The sequence below is a fragment of the Euleptes europaea genome, chromosome 2, assembly GCF_029931775.1.
Source record: "Euleptes europaea isolate rEulEur1 chromosome 2, rEulEur1.hap1, whole genome shotgun sequence".
Lineage (NCBI taxonomy): Eukaryota > Metazoa > Chordata > Lepidosauria > Squamata > Sphaerodactylidae > Euleptes > Euleptes europaea.
In genome coordinates, this window is record NC_079313.1 from 9,114,411 (window position 1) to 9,134,682 (window position 20,272).

A 20,272-nucleotide genomic window follows, 5' to 3' on the forward strand; every position below is an offset into this window, starting at 1 on the left:
CAAAGTTGGTAACAACTTAAATTGATAAACAGTAATAAAAACAGCAAAAACAGCAAGCGTAAAAGCACCGTTAACTAGAACTCCAAAGAACAATGCATAAGAACATAAGAAAAGCCATGCTGGATCAGACCAAGGCCCATCAAGTCCAGTAGTCTGTTCACACAGAGGCCAACCAGGTGCCTCTGGGAAGCCCCTGAACAAGATGACTGTAGCAGCACCATCCTGCCTGTGTTCCACAGCACCTAATATATTCAGCATGCTCCTCTGATCCTGGAGGGAATAGGTATGCATCATGACTAGTATCCATTTTAACTACCGTAGTAGCCATGGATATCCCTCTCCTCCACGAACATGTCCACTCTCCTCTAAAGCCTTCCAAGTTGGCAGCCATCACCACATCCTGGGGCAGGGAGTTCCACAATTTAACTATGCATTGTGTGAAGAAATACCTCCTTTTATCAGTTTTGAATCTCTCACCCTCCAGCTTCAGCAGATGACCCCATGTTCTAGTATTATGAGAGAGGGAGAAAAGCTTCTCCCTGTTCACTCTCTCCACACCATGCATAGTTTTATAGACCTCGATCATGTCTCCCCTCAACCGCCTTCTTTCCAAGCTACAGCCCTAAGCGTTTTAACGGCTCCTCATAGGGCAGTTGCTCTAGTCCCCTAATCATATTTGTGTATGTGTGTAAAGTGCTGTCAAGTTGCAGCTGACATCTGGTGACCCCAGCAAGGGGCTTTCAAGGCAAGTGAGAAGCAGAGACGATTTGCCATCACCTTCCTCTGCAGAGTCTTCCTCAGTGGTCTCCCTTTCAAGTTCCCACCCTGCTTAGCTTCCAAGATCTGGTGAGATAGGGCTATACCATGCCGTCTTCCCACTCAATGCATATTTAGGACCAGCAAAAAAACAAAACAAAAAACAACAACCTGCCTCATCTTCAAAATCCTCTCAAGTGTTACTACAGATTTAAAGGGGTGTGTCTGCATATGTGTCACTTGCAACCAAAATAAAGTTAATTCATGCCATCGTCTTCCCCATTACTGTGTATGGGTGTGAGATCTGGACAATGAAGAAAGCTGACAGGAAGAAAGTAGATTCCTTTGAAATGTGGTGTTGGAGGAGAGGGTTATGGATACCCTGGACCGCCAAAAAAACAAACCAGTGGGCTATAGATCAAATGAAGCCTGAACTGACCCTAGAAGCTTAAAATGACTCAACTGAGGCTGTTGTATTTTGGTCGCATTATGAGAAGACGAGAGTCACTGGAAAAGACAGTCATGCTAGGAAACGTTGAAGGCAGCAGAAAAAGAGGAAGACCCAAAAATAAATGGATTGACTCTGTGAAGGAAGCCACGGCCCTCAGTTTGCAAGACCTGAACAAGGCTGTTAAGGATAGGGCATTTTGGAGCACACTGATTCATAGGGTCGCCATGAGTTGGAAGCCACTTGATGGCACTTAACACACACGTGTCGACATTAACAAAGGAACTCCTTAACCCTGGATTGGGATCTTTTTGTCTCTCATACATCAGCGTGAATGGGTATACTACAGTGTGTGAGCCTTTGAGTTCACCAGGATTCCTCTTCAGGCTGGAGGAATGTTACCACACACACACACACACACACACACAAAGGTGTAAAAGGAGTTTTGGGAAGGCAGAATGCCTCAAGACATGGTGTATAGTCCTGTTAGAGCCTGCATTGTGTGAGAAGCAGAGCTAATTCAAACAGAGCCAGCTTTGTCAAGTTACTCCAGGCAGGAAATCAGTTATTTATTTTATTTACCTCATTTACACCCCACTTTTCTCTCCAATGGCTTACAAAATTTCCATCTTCTTTTTTTTATCTGCACAACAAGTCTGTGAGGTAGGCCTGACATGTTAACCATCATAAGAAAAACAAAGCCCAACAAATATCTGCGATACCTCTAAACCAGCAAGACTCAAAATCCCCTTTCACAAAAGAGATGAGAAATCACTTGGAAGTAGGGTTTCCAACCTCCAGGAGGTGGTTGGAGATCTCCCGCTATTACAGCTGACCTCCAGGTGACAGAGATGAGTTCCCCTGCAGAAAACGGCCACTTTGGAAGGCAGATTCTCCTATGCCGTCCATTCAGAGTGACTGACACTGGGTTCTCTACTTCATTGGCATGCATTTCGCCCTAGTTTATGGTTTTGAGTGGAAGACCAGGACAGAGGAAACCTCGGTGAAAAGGGACTTTTACCGCAACCTTCTCTTCGTTAGTTGGTCTCACTCTGATTTTTTTCCTACGTGCTTCTACTTCCAATTTAGGTTGTTTGTATAGCGCTGGAACCTATTGGGTTACCATTTGTACACTCTGGAACTTTGTCAATGTCAACTGCAGTTGCAAAACTGTTGTTGGTATCATTTTTGTGTGTTATTTGTTGCAACCTTGAATAACATCAAGTGTGATTCTCTAAGAGCATGTACATTGCACCTTGTGATAAAATCAATATACACAATTGTGGTTTGGTTATATGTTTATTGTTATAAGCATTGTTTGGACAGTTTCCATTTAGTCATTAGTGCTACTTTTCTGTACAAACTGCAGGTGGTGGCTGGAAATCTCCTGGGATTACAGCTGATCTCCAGGCGACAGAGATCAGTTCCCCTGGAGAAAAATGGCCGCTTTGGAAGGTGGACTCTATGGCATTATACCCCACTGAAGTCTTTCCTCTCCCCAAACCCCACCCTCTTCAGGCTCCACCCCCCAAATGTCCAGATATTTCCAACCCTGGAGCTGGCAGCCCTAATTTAAGGAGCCATTTTCTCCAGGGGACATGAGCCCTGTAGTCTTAGGGTTGCCAGGTTCCTCTTCTCCACTGGCAGGAGGTTTTTGGGCTGGGGCCTGAGGAGGGCAGGGTTTGGGGAGGGGAGGGACTTCAATGCCATAGAGTCCAATTGCCAAAGCGGCCATTTTCTCCAGGTGAGCCGATCTCTATTGGCTGGAAATCAGTTGTAATAGCAGGAGATCTCCAGCTACTACCTGGAGGTTGGGGAGAAAATAGACACCCCTGTACTAGTATCAAAGAGATTAGGAAATTAGCACAGGAGCAACGTTAATTAACAAAAGTGCAAAATTATTTATAATCTACTTAATAATACACAAACACATCATAGTGATCATATACAGACATGACCTACAATATGACAAACAATTAAAGTGACGTGTACTATAAAGTCAAAAGGATTCAAAATTGTCTCTTGAGAGTACAGTAAGTTCCTTGAAATGAGATATCACGTAGTCTTGTAGAAGCCAAGGTCTTGATGAGGATATGGCCGTTTCAAATTCTTAATTAATAATTCTTCATCAGTCTTTCAGTCAATAGTCTTCTTATATTTCTACATATTCATGAGCCCATCTCTATTGGCTGGAAATTAGTTGTAATAGCAGATCTCCAGCTACTACCTGGAGGTTGGCAACCCCATGTAGTCTGAAAATGAGTTGTAATTCCAGGAGCTCTCCAGACCCCACCTGAGCCATAGCCATTTTGAGCAGCCTTTTTGGTGCAACAAGACTGAATTATTCTCTCTGTATTAGATTGCTTTTATTGCATATACAAAGACAAATCAATTAATATCTATGAAGATTCCAGCTGATGAAGCTGCAATTTAGCAGTGAAAACGCTAGTGTGCATCTGGACCGCGTTACTGTGAACTTCTTCAATTTTTCAGCTTTCCTCGTGTTGCTTTTTGAAGAAAACAACCTAGAGATAAGACTCTTACTTACCTTGAAAAAGACTTTCCATCTTGGATTTGCTTGTACATACTATCACTGCTGTTTTCACTTGCCTGTAGATGTTACACATTGTTCACAATGTATGTTTGCATAGTTTGCTTGTGTATTATTTAAATTAATTGGTTTGAGCCTAGTACTATATTTCCACTACTATCCCAGTAGTGCTTGTGCATATTTTTCTCAGACTACCTGGAGGTTGGCAACCCCATGTAGTCTGGAAATGAGTTGTAATTCCAGGAGCTCTCCAGACCCCACCTGGGGGTGGCACCCTTGTCAAGAACTGGTGGCATCGGCTTGACTTTTCATTTTGGGAAGGAAAGTGTTATCAAAGGCCGACTTGGGGGAAATCTGTTTGGAACCGCCCTGGGACCTCGCGGGGATGTCAAAAGTCCACCGGTGGACAGGAGAAGAGAAAACAACATACAGCTTGCTGAGATTTCACAAGCCGAGGAGGAAGTTGTGCTCCTGCCAAAGCCAACAGCTGGGAAGGGCCATGCCGCCATCAACCCCCCACCCCCAGTTGTTTGTGCTGAAAAATTCCAGCCGATAAGACTCTTTCTTTGGAAATCCACTGGCTTTCTCACAAAGGGGAGACGCTGGCTTCTTGACAGCGCTGAAGAAGACCGAGTCAGAGTCAAGAAGATGGGGGGCTCTACCTTCTGGCTACTGATCTTCTGGGCGGGCGTCTTCTGCCTGTGTGGTGAGTCAGAGGGTCTTCTGAAGATTTCAGCCCCGCTGGGTAATCTCAGCACCCACCCACCCCACCTGACCCCACCCCCTAGGACAGGCCCCAAACCCTGGCTGTGTCTTGGGTTTCTTTCCCCCCTCTTCTCCCCAGATGTCAGCGGTTGCTGAGTCCTCTCACTCCTCCACAACTTTGCAAGCATGCAGCCTTTCCCCTCTCTCAGCCTCTTTGCAAACCCCCACCTTAGGGTTGCCAGCTCTGGGTTGGGAAATACCTGGAGATTTTGGGGGTGGAGCCTGAGGAGGGTGGAGTTTGGAGAGGGGAGGGACTTTAACGCCATAGAGTCCAGTTGCCAAAGCAGTCATCTTCTCCAGGTAGGGTTGCCAGGCCCCTCTTCACAACCGGTTGGAGGTTTTTGGGGCGGAGACTGAGGAGGGCGAGGTTTGGGGAGGGGAGGAACTTCAATGCCACAGAGTCCAATTGCCAAAGCGGCCGTTTTCTCCAGGGGAACTGATCTCTATTGGCTGAAGATCAGTTGTAATAGCAGGAGATCTCCAGCTAGTACCTGGAGGTTGGCAATCCTATCTCCAGGTGAGCTGATCTCTGTCGCCTGGAGATCAGTTATAATAGTGGGAGATCTCCAGCCACCACCTGGAGGTTGGCAAACCTACCCCACCCTCTGCCACCCAAACCCTTCCTTTCTCCCCTAGATTAGGGTTGCCAATTTCTGGGTAGGGCCTGAAGATCCCCACTATTACAATTGATCCCAAGAGACGACAGAGATCAGTTCCCCTGGAGCAAATGGCTGCTTCGGAGGGTGGGTTCGATGGCACTGTACCCTGCTGAGGTCCCTCCTCATCCCAAACCCTGCCCACCTCAGGCTAAACCCCCAACATATTGGTATTTCCCCACCCGGAGCTGGCAACCCTTCTTCAGATCCCCCCACCAGCTGGAGCTGACACAAGCGTCTCCCCCAGCCCCTTTCTGATGTACCCCTGCTTTCTGATCTTTGGTCTGCTAGGGGGGGTTACCGCACTTTTATTCCCAGCAATGTATTAAGAGTTTGAAAACGTTATCGAAAAACCCAAAGCGATGTTTTTTATAACATTTTCTAACTCTATTGCTGGGAATACAAAGTGCGGTAACCAGGGTTGCCAGGTCCGTCTTTGCCACCAGCGGGAGGTATTTGCGGCGGAGCCTGAGGAGGATGGGGTTTGGGGAGGGGAGGGACTTCAATGCCATATAGTCCAATTGCCAAAGCAACCATTTTCTCCAGGTGAACTGATCTCTGGCTGTTACCGCACTAGGTATTCCCAGCGATGTATTAAGAATTTGAAAATGTTATAAAAAACATCGCCTTCAAAGGGGTTTTGGATGCCACAGCTAAAAAATGGTTGGCAGACGTCTTCACAGCTAAAGGGACCAAACAAAGTGCAAACAGTATTTTTTATAACATTTTCAAACTCTTAATACATCGCTGGGAATACCTAGTGCGGTAACAGCTTCTGTCGGCTGGAGATCAGTTGTAATAGCAGGAGATCTCCAGCTAGTTCTTGGAGGTTTGCCTGGAAAAAGAAAGGCTCAGTGCTGTATGGATAAAGGAAGGAATCCAGACAGCACTCACAATATATATTAAAGTACTAATTTATAAAGGTGAAGGAAGGTGCAAAAGTGAACTGCTGGACTGCTATTGATATCTATATGTGTATCTGGTTATTACCTTGTTGTATATATTGTTCACTTTTGCACCTTCCTTCACCTTTATAAATTAGTACTTTAATATATATTGTGAGTTCCTGGAGGTTGGCAACCCTAGTTTCTGCCCTATAACCCACAGCTGCCCTGGGGTCTTCTGGACCCTGAAAGGACTTCCTTCCTTCATGCGTGGAACCTGCTCCTGGCCCACAGAAGTGATGCCCACCTTTGCTCTTTAATGACTTATTTAAAACGTTGCGCACCCTTTCACTCTGCTTTTCCAGAGCATACCATCCTCTAGGTTTCTCTGAGCGAGTGTCTGTTCGGGAAGGGGGAAGCGTTGCCCAATTCAAAACGACTCACGCAGAGATGCAGCAGGAGAGTCTGCTGCATCTCCGCATCACGGCATTAGTGCGTGACCCGAGCCCTGCCAACTTGGCAGAACAACTTCCTAACAGAAGAGCTCGGTTGGCAGGAGGCCGCGGCCAGAGACACAGTGGGTAGCCTCCTCTGCAGTTGGAGGTCCCATTCATTAATGCATTTCTGATTGGGCTCTAGTAGCCAGGAAGGTATCTTTGTGCTGCAAACTGGTATTGATTTTTATATATGTTTAACTCGGTTTGCCCCCTCATTTCCCAATGAATCCTGGGAACTGTAGTTTGGTAGGGGTGCTAAGCCTTGGGGTGATACATGTGTTCTGCACCCTTCTGCTGCTGCCTTTACAGAGGCTCGGCCCAGAGGCCGAATTCTGCGGGGACAGGAGACAACCCCCCACCAAAGGCCTTACATGACATCCTTGCAAGTGGCAGGGAAGCACATCTGCGGAGGGTTCCTCATCTCTGACCAGTGGGTCCTCAGCGCCGCTCATTGCTTGGGTGATGCGTGAGTACTGTACTTCTGCCCTCTGGGGTGTGCAAAAAGGGTAGGATCCAACAGACTGCTGGGCATAGATCTGGGGAGGGGTTCTAAGCCTTTGATTTGGGTACGGGAGATCCTGGCATCTCAGGGGCTGGGAAAGACCTTCCTCTGCTCCAAGACTGTGGAGAGACCCAGCTAGGGGGAATGACGGTGTGCTTTGTTCCTAGGGTTGCCAGCTCCTGGTTGGGAAATACCTGGAGATTTGAGGGGTGGAGCCTCAGGAGGGTGGGGTTTGTGGAGGGGAGGGACTGCAATGGGGTATAATACCATAGGCTCCACCTATGCAGGTGAACTGGTCTCTGTTGCCTGGAGATCAGTTGTAATAGCGGGAGAGCTCCAGCCACCCCCTGGAGGTTAGTACAGGAGCGAATATGTTAGAAAATAGCAAAATGTATTGCAACTATGTACAATTGTTTAAATGACCATCAACATACACAGACAACTAGTGTAAAAGCAACAAGTAAGTGGTAAGTAAAGGTGAGTACACTTCAATTAATAGTCCTTCTATAATATTCTTTTTCCACAGAAGCAGGTATTGATGGATGAAAGGGTGTCGGCAGACAAAAGTTCTCCAAGAGGATACGATCGTTTCAAAGTCACATCTTCATCAGTCCTTCATTACAAAAGTCTCATAATTTCCTATGTGATCATCCATATCAGACAGTCCCCATAGGGTAAATTTTTCAAGGTATTGCAATAATAAATATCCCAAGCTTGAAAAATTTACCCTATGGGGACTGTCTGATATGGATGATCACATAGGAAATTATGAGACTTTTGTCATGAAGGACTGATGAAGATGTGACTTTGAAACGATCGTATCCTCTTGGAGAACTTTTGTCTGCTGACACCCTTTCATCCATCAATACCTGCTTCTGTGGAAAAAGAATATTATAGAAGGACTATTAATTGAAGTGTACTCACCTTTACTTACCACTTACTTGTTGCTTTTACACTAGTTGTCTGTGTATGTTGATGGTCATTTAAACAATTGTACATAGTTGCAATACATTTTGCTATTTTCTAACATATTCGCTCCTGTACTGAGTTCCTTATCTTCCAGATAATTGTACAGAGGTGTCTTTTTTCCTCCTTCACCACCTGGAGGTTGGCAACCCTATGTTCCTCTCCTGGAATTGGGGGAGGAAGCAATAGGGTTGCCAGGCCCCTCTTCACCACCGGCAGGAGGTTTTTGGGGCGGAGCCTAAGGAGGGCAGGGTTTGGGGAGGGGAGGGACTTCAATGCCATAGAGTCCAATTGCCAAAGCAGCCATTTTCTCCAGATGAAGTGATCTCTATTGGCAGGAGAGAGGGTTGCCAGGTCCCTTTTCACCATTGGGGGGAGGTTTTTTGGGCGGAGCCTGGGGAGGGCGGGGCTTAGGGAGGGGAGGGACTTCAACGTCATAGAGTCCAATGGCCAAAGTGGCCATTTTCTCCAGGTGAACTGCTCTCTATCAGCTGGAGATCAGTTGTAATAGCAGGAGACCTTCAGCTAGTGCCTGGGGGTCGGCAACCCTAGGAAGCAAGGGTAAAGGAAACGTCGAATGCTTTTTGCTCTGGATTCGGAATCCTGCTGGGTCCCAGGTGCAGAGAGCACGGGCTAACCCCCAACACCGTTCACAGGGGCAACGAGACATTACAGGTCCTTGTGGGAGCCCATTCCCTCTCAGAGGCGGAACCGAACAAACGCCTGGTGGGAGTCCAGGCCCTGTTCCCCCACCCTAACAGCAGCGCGGAGAACAACCACGACGACCTCTTGCTTATCCAGGTGGGTGCCCTTCAGGTTTAGTGTTGCCAACTCCAAACTTAGGAAGTACCTGGAGATTTTGGGGTTGGAGTCTGGGGAGGGCAGGGTTTGGGGAGGGGAGGGAGCTCAACAGGGTATAATGCCATAGTCCACCCTCCAAAGCTGCCATTTTCTCCCGGGGGACTGATCTTGGTCTGCTGGAGATCAATTGTAATAGCAGGAGATCTCCAGGTGCCACCTGGAGGTTGGCAACCATATTCAGGTTAGCTTATCTGAACGACAGCTCTGACTCCAAGGAAGGTGTAGTTCCATGTTCCGTTCAGTAATGGATAGGGCTGCCAGATCTGAGTTGGGAAATACCTGGAGATTTTTTGGGTGGAGCCTGAAGAGGGTGGAGTTTGGAGAAGGAGGGACTGCAATGGGGCAGAATGCCATAGAGTCCACCCTCCAAAGCAGACATTTTCTCCAGGGGAACTGATCTTGGTCAGCTGGAGATCAATTGTAATAGCGGGAGATCTCCGGGTACCACCTGGAGGTTGGCAACCCTATTCAGGTTAGCCTCTCTCCGTTCAATTGATGCAGCCCACCTAGCCCAGTCTCTTGTGATGTAGTGGTTAACAGCGGTGGACTCTAATCTGGAGATCCGGGTTTGATTCCGCACTCCTCCCCATGAGCGGCGGACTCTAATCCGGTGAACCGGGCTCAATTCCCCACTCCTTCACATAAAGCCTGCTGGGTGACCTTGGGCTAGTCACAGCTCTCTCCGAACTCTCTCAGCCCTACCTACGTCACAAGGTGTCTGTTGTGGGGAGGGGAAGGGAAGGAGATTGTAAGCCGGTTTGATTCTCCTTAAAAGGGAGAGAAAGTCGGCATATAAAAACCAACTCTTCTTCTTTGTTTGCAGCCTTTTGTCTCCAGCAGAGACCACCCCTGATTCCGCTCAGAAACTCACAAAGATGACAGACTTCCTTTGCTTTCCCTAGGAGTCTCCCCAGGGGTAGACTGCCTCTGAACGTGGAGGTTCCTTCCAGCCCTCATAACCATTGACGGACTTGTCTTCCAAAACTTTGTCCAATCTTTTAAAAAATATATTTTATCAAAACCTGGAAATAACAGCTTACATGAACATACTTGTGAATAGTGATGCCAAACTTATCGAGTTAAATCCCCTGATTTCACAACATGTATATAATTAAAGATTTAAGTCACCTTATCAAAGGTTTCCATTCTATTAAGCACTAATTTTCATTTTTTTTGCATAATAATGCAAAACTTTTTATTGAGTTAAATCCCCTGATTTCACAACACACATATATTATTAAAGATTTAAGTCACCTTATCAAAGCTTTCCATTCTATTCAGCAATACTTTCCACACACAACGCATTTCTTTTATATCTTGAGATCTTTGCAAGGCTCTTCATTTTGACAATACACAGACCTCCTTTGTCCTAACAAACCAGTCAGGTTTCTGAGTTTGCAGCTCAGATTTCTCAGCCTTGGGATATGTCTTGCTAGCTGGGGGTCAACAGATAAAAAGCTATCCACTGATATTCTCTTGGTTTTGAGATGACATTGGGCGAAAACGTATGGGAGGTTTTGCCTTGCTTTTGCCGCTCTCTAGATGCACATTTTCCCCATCCAAATACTCAAAACTCAAAAATAAGCCCCCATGCAGAATTTTGAGAATTCAGATAGGGGAAATGTGCATCTAGAGAGTGGCAAAACCTCCCATGCGTTTTTGCCCATAATGAAACAAAACTAGTTACATCCATCCTTTAAGCTCAATGGTGAAACCAACAGACAACTCGGTGGTTGTGGAAAATGCCAACAAGTTGCAGCCAATTTATGAAGAAGAAGAGTTGGTTTTTATACCCCTCTTTTCTCTACTGTAAAAAGTCTCAAAGCGACTTACAATCGCCTCCCCCCCCCCCAAACAGGCGCCTTGTGAGGCATGTGAGGCTGGGAGAGTTCTGAGAGAACTCTGACTAGCCCAAGGTCACCCAGGAGGTTTCATGTGGAGGAGCGGGGAATCGAACCTGGTTTTCCAGATTTGAGTCCAGAGGTGGTTTGCCATTGCCTGCCTCTACGTAGCCACCCTGGACTTCCTTGGTGGTCTCCCATCAAAGTACCAACCAGAGCCAACCCTGCTTAGCTTCTGAGAGCTGACGAGATCGACCAACCAGGTCAAGGCAGGCAGATGACACACTGAAAACCATAGAGTCCATCCTCCAGCTAGGGTTGCTAGCTCTGGGTTGGGAAATACCTGGAGTTTGGGGGTGGAGCCTGAGGAGGGCGAGGTTTGGAGAGGGGAGTATAATGCCATAGAGTCCACCTTCCAAAGCAGCCATTTTCTCCAGGGGAACTGATTTCTGTCGCCTGGAGATCAGTTCTAATAAAAGAAGAGTAAGAAGAAGAGTTGTTTTTTATATGTTGACTTTCTCTACCACTTAAGGAAGAATCAAACCAGCTTACAATCACCTTCCCTTTCCCTCCCTACAACAGACACCCTGTGGGGTAGTTGGGGCTGAGAGAGCGTAACTAGTCCAAGGTCACCCAGCTGGCTTCATTTGTAAGAGTGGGGAAACAAATCCAGTTCACCAGATTAGCTTCCACCGCTAATGTGGAGGAGTGGGGAATCAAACCCGGTTCTCCAGATCAGAGTCCACCGCTCCAAACCACTGCTCTTAACCACTACACCATCTCAAGATAATAGCAGGAGATCTCCAGCCACCACCTGGAGGTTCAACAGGTAAGTTACAGCACTCTTGCTCAATATATTAACAATATTATCTAGAATTAAAAAGAAACCAATAGTCTATATATTTTTTATGCCTATATGGGCAATTTTACTAAGTTAAGTGTTAAAGTCACACTATAACCATAGACTATATATTCACCTAAAAATTCTTTCCAAATAATACAATAAATAATCTCCACTGTTCTAGTATAAAGTATTCAAGGTCATACAAAGAAAAGTAAATCTCACTGTAGCACCAATATTACAAAATAACATATAAGTGTACACAGTCATATTCCAGTTCATAAAAAATAGTCCATATAGGATCAGTCCATGGAGCTCCCGCCGGAGTCTCCATAGTTCCTGCCGCTGATCAGTTTCCTGTAAACGCTGCGCTCTGCGTATAACCAGTGCAAAGTGCACTTTATATCCCTTAGGAAGAGGGATAAGAGGATATATTATCTCAAAAAAATGTCCCCCCCAAAAATCACGTGGTGTTGAATAGGTCCCAAAGGGACCGAGTACCGTACAAGAGATATCATAGAAGAGGACGTGCTTTCCAAATATCGCTCACGTTTCAATAAGCTTTCATCAGCTCTTTACTTGGTCTTAATTTCTATAATATTAGTAACCTCTTGCTTGGACCTCAGTGGGTTCCTAGCAATCCTACCTCCAGCGCAGCCATTTTCTCCAAGGGAACTGATCTTGATCATCTGAAGATCTATTGTAATAGTGGGAGATCTCTAGGCCCCACCTGGAGGTTGTCAACCTTACTTACGCATGGTGATCTGGAAGGCATGGGATGGGCTGATGGGAGGGGGGTGAGGGGAGAAGGGGTCTCCCTTGTACTTTGGAATATGCCACGCTGTCTACTCCTTGCTTTCCCTCCTTCCCCTCTCCAAACCAGCTCGAAGAGAAAGTGTCAACCAATGCAGACGTGCAGGTCCTGGCTTTTCAGAGGCAAGACAGGGACGTTCCTGCGGGGACCCTGTGCGAGGTGGCCGGCTGGGGTTTCATCAGTAACACTGGCAGGCTTCCGGATAAACTACATAGGGTGGAGCTGGCCATCATTGACCGAGCCACCTGCAACACGAGGATCCATTATGATGGCAGCATTACGGAGAAACTGATGTGTACTGAATCCAAGAAGAAAGATTCTTGCAAGGTATCAGGCTTTCTAACACCATGGGGGGTGGGGGGGGTCAGAACGTAAGAAAAGCCCTGCTGGATCAGACCAAGGTCCATCAAGTCCAGCAGTCTGTTCACACAGTGGCCAACTGGGTGCCTCCAGGAAGCCCACAAACAAGACCACCACAGCAGCACCATCCTGCCTGTGTTCCAATGGACCTAATATAATAGGCATGCTCCTCTGATCCTGGAGAGAATTGGTATGTATCGTGACTAGTATTCATTTTGACTAGTAGCCATGGATAACTTCTCCGAACTGTCCACTCCCCTCTGAAAGCCTTCCAAGTTGGCAGCCATCACCATATCCTGGGGCAGGGAGTTCCACAATTTAACTATGCATTATGTGAAGAAATACTTCCTTTTCTCTGTTTGAATCTCTCCCCCTCCAGCTCCAGCAGATGACCCTGCATTCTGGTCTTATGAGAGAGGGAGAAAAGCTTCTCCCTGTCCACTCTCTCCATACCGTGCATAACTTTATAGACCTCTTTCACACCAGTCTCCCAGGCACTTTGTGAAATTGGGCTGACAACTCTGGGTTGGGAAATTCCTGGAGACTTGGGTGTGGAGCCTGGAGAGGACGGGATTTGGGAAGAAGAGGGAACTCAGCAGGAGTATAATGCTGGAGACCACCCTCCAGAGCACCAATATTTCCCAGGGGAACTGATCCCTGTAAACTGGAGATGAGTTATAATTCCAGAAGATCTCCAGCCCCCACCTGGAGTTTGGCAACCCTAGCTGCTTTGGAGGGTTGAAGCTATGGCATTATACCCCACTGAGGTCCCCCCTTCCCCAAACTCAGCCCTCCACTACTTCCCTTCAGATATTTCCCAACCTGGAGCTGGCAACCCTAGCTCTGCTGGATCAGACCAAATGTTTACACATCCAGCAGCTAAACAGACACTGGAGTTAAAGTGTCGGCCGTTCCCTTCGGTCCCCAAAGGTAGACTGCCAAGGCACATGGAAGCTCCATTTAGACATCCCGGCTGGCAGCATAAGAATAGCTCTTCTTGAATCAGACTGTCTAGTCCAGCATCCTGTTTCCCACAGAGGGCAGCCCCAGTACTTTCAGGAAGACCACTGGCTGAGACGCCTTGACATGAATTGAGGATTGGGTCCCTCAATAGCCACTGTTGGCCCATCCGCTAGGCAAACCTAGGTGATTACCTAGGATGCCAGAGCTGGGGTGTGTGTGCCAAAAGAGATAGAAGGCCACAGGCAGCCCCAGAGGGCAGGTAGGGTTGCCAACCTTCAGTTGGTGGCTGGAGATCTCCCACTATTACAACTGAGCTCCAGGTGACAGAGATCAGTTCCCCTCAAGAGAATGGCCGCTTGGGCAATTGGACTGTATGGCACTGAAGTCCCTCCCCTCTCCAAACCCCGCCCTCCTCAGGGTCGACCCCCAAAATCTTCAGGATTTCCAAACCCAGAGCTGGCAACCCTAGGTGCAGGCCAGAGAGGGAACCAAGACAGCATTTTTCCTGTGCATGTCTATCAGGCCTATGCGGAAGTTAAGTCCCGTTATATTCAATGGGGTTTTACTTCCAGATAAGCATGTTTAGGATTGCAACCCTTGGAATGAGCTGTTTGATATTTTGCTAGAGTTGCCAGGTCCCTCTTCGCCACCGGCAGGAGTTTTTTGAGGAGGGTGGGGTTTGGGGAGGGACTTCAATGCCGTAGAGTTGCCAGGTACCTCTTCACCACCGGTGGGAGGTTTTTGGGGCAGAGCCCAAGGAGGGCAGGATTTGGTGAGGGAGGGGCTTCAATGCCATAGAGTCCAATGGCCAAAGCGGCCATTTTCTCCAGGGGAACTGATCTCTATCGGCTGTGGATCAGTTGTAATAGCAGGAGATCTCCAGCTATTACCTGGAGGTTGGCAACCCTATGTTTCGCTATGTTTGTGTGTGTTGAATGGAAAGTGTATTTCATGGGCTTGCACGCTGGGACAGATTTTCTTAAGAGCCGTCCTGCTTCCCCCACCCCTCCAAAAAAAACCTAGTGATTGGGGTCAGCCGCTTCGGAGCTCACTTGGAACAGCTCCAGTCTTGCTCATTCGGTTTTATTTCGCAGGGGGACTCCGGCGGACCTCTCGTTTGCAAGGGGGTGGCGGAAGGCGTGGTGGCCACGGGCTCCCGCGTCTGTGGCAACTGGAAGAAGCCTGGCATTTACACCCGGATCATGCCCTATGTCGTCTGGATCGACAGCGTCTTGGCTGCGGCGCATCAGCCAACTGATAGGCCAGAGGCTGCCCCTGTACCTTAAGAAGGGGGTTGCTTGGGCACAGCACCCCAGAAAGCAAAAGGCCCAGATTATTTTGTTATTCTTTCTAGCATTAGTAGGGATGGGGGGGGGGTTCCTCCCCTCCCCTTATTGAGCTTTGCAGCCTTGTAATGTTATTGGCCAACCGGCCTCAAATTCCAAACGGCATTTGGGTGTGGAGGCCCAAAGAGTTCACCCCCTGTGCCCCCAAGAAAACATAATCGGCCCATAAATAGAAGTGTGCCCAGACTTGTCTCTAGTGGTGATTCGAACAAGAGGCCAGTCAGCCTGGAAAGCTGGGAGGGCGATCCTCGTCCTCCCTGATGGGTCGCATGGCTATTAGCCGTCGGCCCTTTACGCATGCTCAGAAGCCAGTCTGCTTTCTTTAGGACTGTGTTACAAATGTGAAAACAGGATCGATAGGTTTAAATCTTGACAAAGCCCTTCTGGTCTCTGGCTGTTTTAGTAGTGACATGGAGGCAGGCAATGGCAAACCACCTCTGAACGTGACCTGCCTTGAAAATCCTACGGGGTCGCCAGAAGACAGCTGTGATTTGATGGCTTTTTAAAAATATGCTAACACATTTCCGGATTTTAAAACTAGAAACGTCTTTGTTTACTACAAGCGAAGTTGGGTCTATACCCAAAACTAAAAAGATGGAGCAGTGCAAACCGTGGCACCCACTGCTACCTTTATAGCCATCTGAGAGGCAGGGAGGAAAAATCAAAACGGGAATTTTTATTTATTTAAACCACTTCATTACTCTGGAGCCGCACGCAGTTCTGACAGCCCCCCTGTGGCTCTTCTGAGCCCTGTTCTGCAATGCGTCACCTGCCCCGTGCTCCAGGTCAATGGGCAGGGACTTTGCTCGGTGGGAGCGCGGTTGGCCAGTGGTTCCCACCTTGAAACGGCCGCTGCTGGAGGAAAAAAGCAAGCTGTGATTTTCCCGGAGGCGCAGTCTTAGGATTGCCAGCTCCAGGTTGGGAAATACCTGGGGATTTGCGGGTGGAGCCTGAGGAAGGCGGGGTTTGGGGAGGGGAGGGACTTCAATGCCATAGAGTCCAATTGCCAAAGCGGCCATTTTCTCCAGGGGAACTGATCTCTGTTGCCTGGAGATCAGTTGAAATAGAGGGAGGTCTCCAGCCACCACCTGGAGGTAAGTAGCATAGGAGCGAAACTATGTATAACAGAGTGCAAAAATATCTATTTGTCAGCTACCAACGTAACATCATTTATAGTAACAATCTATAATCAAGCTATCAATATCTATAGTTCATAGCATGTTGTCAGGCTTCAGTACCCCATTGCGTCTCAGCAATAAACTTTACTCCAGACATTGCAGAGAGTTTAAAGATTTATTAAGAAAGGCTAACGGGTCAGATGGTCTAACGAACTTAAGGTCAGAATGCCGGTATGGGGAATACAAGGCATCTTTATAGGGAACATACAATACATTTGGTTACATCATTGGTAGGACATGAAAGGGTTACATCAAAGGAAGAGTATTTGTCACCTCGAGAGCAGATAGCAGTTTTACCATTGGAAGGCTTACTTTGAAGTGGAGATCGCTGCCTCCGGTCTTCACACTGATTCCTTAACTTCCCACAGGAAAGGAAGTGGCTTTGATACTAAACATATGCTTATCCGGGGCCCGAATGGATGCCCTGGCTGACACATGTCCTAGTACATTTCTTCCAAAAATATGCATAAAGCAATGTCAAGCTGGTTTCTTCCAGGAATGAAGTCAAAGTAGAAAGGGGATACGGCCGTTTCAAAATTCTTCTGTTCAGTTCTTCCTCAGTCCCCTAAATAATCATATTATTCCAGCTTCAATAATTCATGACTGCATTCAGATATTCAGGATAGTCGCCAAGTTTCACATAGGGATACATAAAAATGTAGCAGAAGAATGCTTCTGGTGGTTGTTTTACCTTGCTTACGTTTATGAATTTTTCTTTTCGCTCTTCCCCCCAAAATCCCTTCTTTAATTTTTGTATCCCACATTTTAAAAAATCAATAAAAATGTTATTAAAAAAGAAAGAAAAAGAAGAGAACTTTTTACTGTGTATCGAACAGCGGTTAAGCTGGTTCTTTGTCTCTCTGCTGGCGAAGCCCTTAAGCTTTACTGCCCATGCAAAACAAAACAAAGGAGGAAAACTTATAGTTTTCTCAAATTTATTCTGGGCTACCATAACCCTCTCTGCCTGCAAAGCCCTTAAGCTTTACTGCCCATGCAAAGACCAAAAAAAAAAAAAAAGAAGGGGAAAAAAAGGAGGAAATAGTTTTCTTAAATTTACTCTGGGCAACATAGCCCTATTGGTAGGGCTACCAACCTCCAGGTGGTCGGGCAAGGAGAAAACAGCACAAGCTCTAAGTTTAAGAAAAAACAATGCTGTTTATAGAAACAAACTCTATACAACTAAGTGCAACAAGACATATCAACTACAGTGCCATGGAAATACTAAGCAATATCCAATTGAGACGGATTACAATGAAAACTCTAGAAATTCCCAAAGTTGGCAAGCAGGACTTGGGATGGGATGGCTTGAATGACAAGAAAAGGTTGGTCATGCGCAGTAGCAAAGTTGAAGGCAAACACTATCTTAGACATGCGCAGTGGAAAGACTAATTCACAGCAGAAGGGCTGTAAGGGCAATCAGCGGTTTGTCATGTGCAGTCAGCAAATAGAAGGTAAGTTCCATCAGAGTAGTTGTAGGACATAAGCAATAGGAAAAAGGACGTCGGACATGAAGCCTGGCAGTGGTCGTCATGCGCAGTACTGAAAAAGCCGTCCCAAGCCGTTTGTAGCGATCTCAAAGGACAGATGAACGCACAAAATAAGTCTAATAAATACCAAAGTCCATGGCATAGATAAGGAGATTCGTGGCGTGGAACGTGGTCTCTAGATTACATTCACGTTTCGCTAGGGGTCTTCATCAGCCATTAAATATATTCTCATACCCTCAATGCAGCATAGCTAGGACCCGTAGGTTCAAACAATGAAGGAAGGGTCTCTTCAACAAGTCACTAAACTTCATTGTTTAGTGACTTGTTGAAGAGTGTGATGCAGCCGTAGAAGCTAAGGCTGAAGAAGCCATTATTGGTGAAAGCGTCAGTTACCTGGAAGACGTTTCCTTTGCTCGTGCCAGCAGGTTCCTCGTCTGAAAAAACATTACAGCTGCCGTTTGGATTGCTGTTCCAAGCGTCTGTTCATCAGTATGAAGAAGATTCCATCCTTGTTTTCGAGGGCTTGCCTTTACAAGGACTTTTCAGTCATATGAAGTGTCTTTTGGACTCTGAAGGAAACCTGGACATAGATTTCTTGTACATATTTCTTGTGTGTGTGTGTAAAGTGCCTTCAAGTCGCAGCCGACTTGTGGTGACCCCTTTTGGGGTTTTCATGGCAAGAGACTACCAGAGGTGGTTTGCCAGTGCCTGTCTCAGCACAGCAACCCTGGTATTCCTTGGTGGTCTCCCATCCAAATACTAACCAGGGCCAACTCTGCTTAGCTTCTGAGATCTGACGAGATCTAGCCTGGGCCATCCAGGTCAGGGTACTGTTAGGTATTTGTTTCCTGTTTAGATGATGGTTCACTTGTAGATATTTGCACTGCCTTGTTGTTATTTGTATCCTCCAGGTGGTGGCTGGAGATCTCCCGCTATTACAACTGAGCACCAGCTGATAGAGATAAATTCACCTGGAGAAAATGGCTGCTTTGGCAATTGGACTCTATGGCATTGAAGTCCCTCCCCTCCCCAAACCCCATCCTCCTCAGGCTCCACCCCAAAAACCTCCTGCTGGTGGTGAAGAGGGACCTGGAAGCCCTAAGTCCACCCCTCATTCAGCAATTGTCAGTGGTATTTCTGTGGCATGGAAGTGCCATAGAATTATTTTGCCTTTGGTCTCCCCCGCTTCCCCAGCAAGTTGTAATATTGAGGGGGAATCCCCCCACTCATAAATTTGGAAACCTTCATCACGTCGCCCTTTGGTTTTCTCATTTCCAGAAGCTATAAGTCCTTCACCTTCCCATGATGTTGGTTTTTTCCCCTCTCAATCAACAAGGAAGCAATCTAGAAAATTGGCAAGAGCAATTGACAGGAACGCACCGCTTTAATGCAATCATCTTCCAAACAAAAGGCACACCTGTACTTCTGCAGAATCCTGGAATCTGGCCACGGAAGGCCGATGTAGACCCACAGAACTCACAAAGTGTGGCCTTTTGGAACTACAGTTTCAGGCTGTGGGTGAGGGATCACCCTGGTTGATCCCAGGGAAACTGTTCAAACTCTGAACCGGTGCCTGGAGGCAGTTTTGGAGTGGATGTGGGCCAGTGTAGTATAGTGGTTAACAGCAGCGGACTCTAATCTGGAGAACCGGGTTTGACCTCCCACTCCACCACATGAGCGGCGGTCTCTAATCTGGAGAACCGGGTTTGATTCCCCACTCCTCCACATGAAGCCAGCTGGGTGACCTTGGGCTAGTCACAGTTCTCTCTGCTCTCTCTCAGCTCCACCTACCTCACAAGGTGTCTGTTGTGGGGAGAGGAAGGGAAGGCAATTGTAAGTCGGCTTGATTCTCTTTTAATGGGAGAGAAAGTCAGCATGTAAAACTAACTCCTCTTCTTCTTCTAATGAAATGAATCTTGTTCCCAGCAAGAGAGAAACGCTATTGGTGAATGGAAGGTCTAACCCGGGATTGAAAGTATCATCCATTCTGGATAGGGCTTCACTCCACGTGTAGGAACAGGCTTCTAGTTTGAGGGTGTTCTTGGACCTAGGGCTACTGCTGGATAAGAAGGTGGCAGGTGTGGGCAGGAACGCCTGTAACCAGCTTCAACTGGTTAGCCAGCTGCAGCCTTTCCTGGGCAGAAAATATCTGGCCCTCATTACCGCTCTCTTAGACTACTGCAATGCTCTCTACGTGGCACTGCCCTTGGAAACTGGGAAACTGCAATTGATTCAGAATGCTGCAGCCAGGATGTTGACTGGAGTCAGCCGTAGGAACCATATCCCTCCAGTCTTGGCCCATACACATTAGCTCCCCATTTGTTTCCAGGCACGATTCAAGATGCTGGGATTGACCTTATATGGCTCAGGATAAACATACCTACCGTCATCTTTAGAGGCCCTGCTTCGGGTACCCCCAACATCTGAGATTAGGATGGTGGCAACCTTGGAAAGGGCCTTCTTGGTGGTGGCACCAGAACTCTCATCCCAAGGAGATTCACCTGTTCCCTTTGGTTCCCATTTTCCACCAACGGGCAGTCTTTTTTGCTTCGTGTG

General features: G+C 47.1%; 1 protein-coding gene across 1 annotated transcript; it reads left to right on the top strand.

The window, feature by feature from the left end:
- Positions 1-6,866: 6,866 nt before the first annotated feature.
- Positions 6,867-14,991, top strand: CFD (complement factor D). Its single transcript, XM_056845360.1, has 4 exons — positions 6,867-7,023; positions 8,682-8,826; positions 12,452-12,709; positions 14,800-14,991. Exons 1-4 carry the CDS (start codon positions 6,929-6,931, stop codon positions 14,989-14,991), a joined length of 690 nt encoding a protein of 229 aa, XP_056701338.1. The 5' UTR covers positions 6,867-6,928.
- The last annotated feature ends 5,281 nt before the right edge of the window (positions 14,992-20,272 follow it).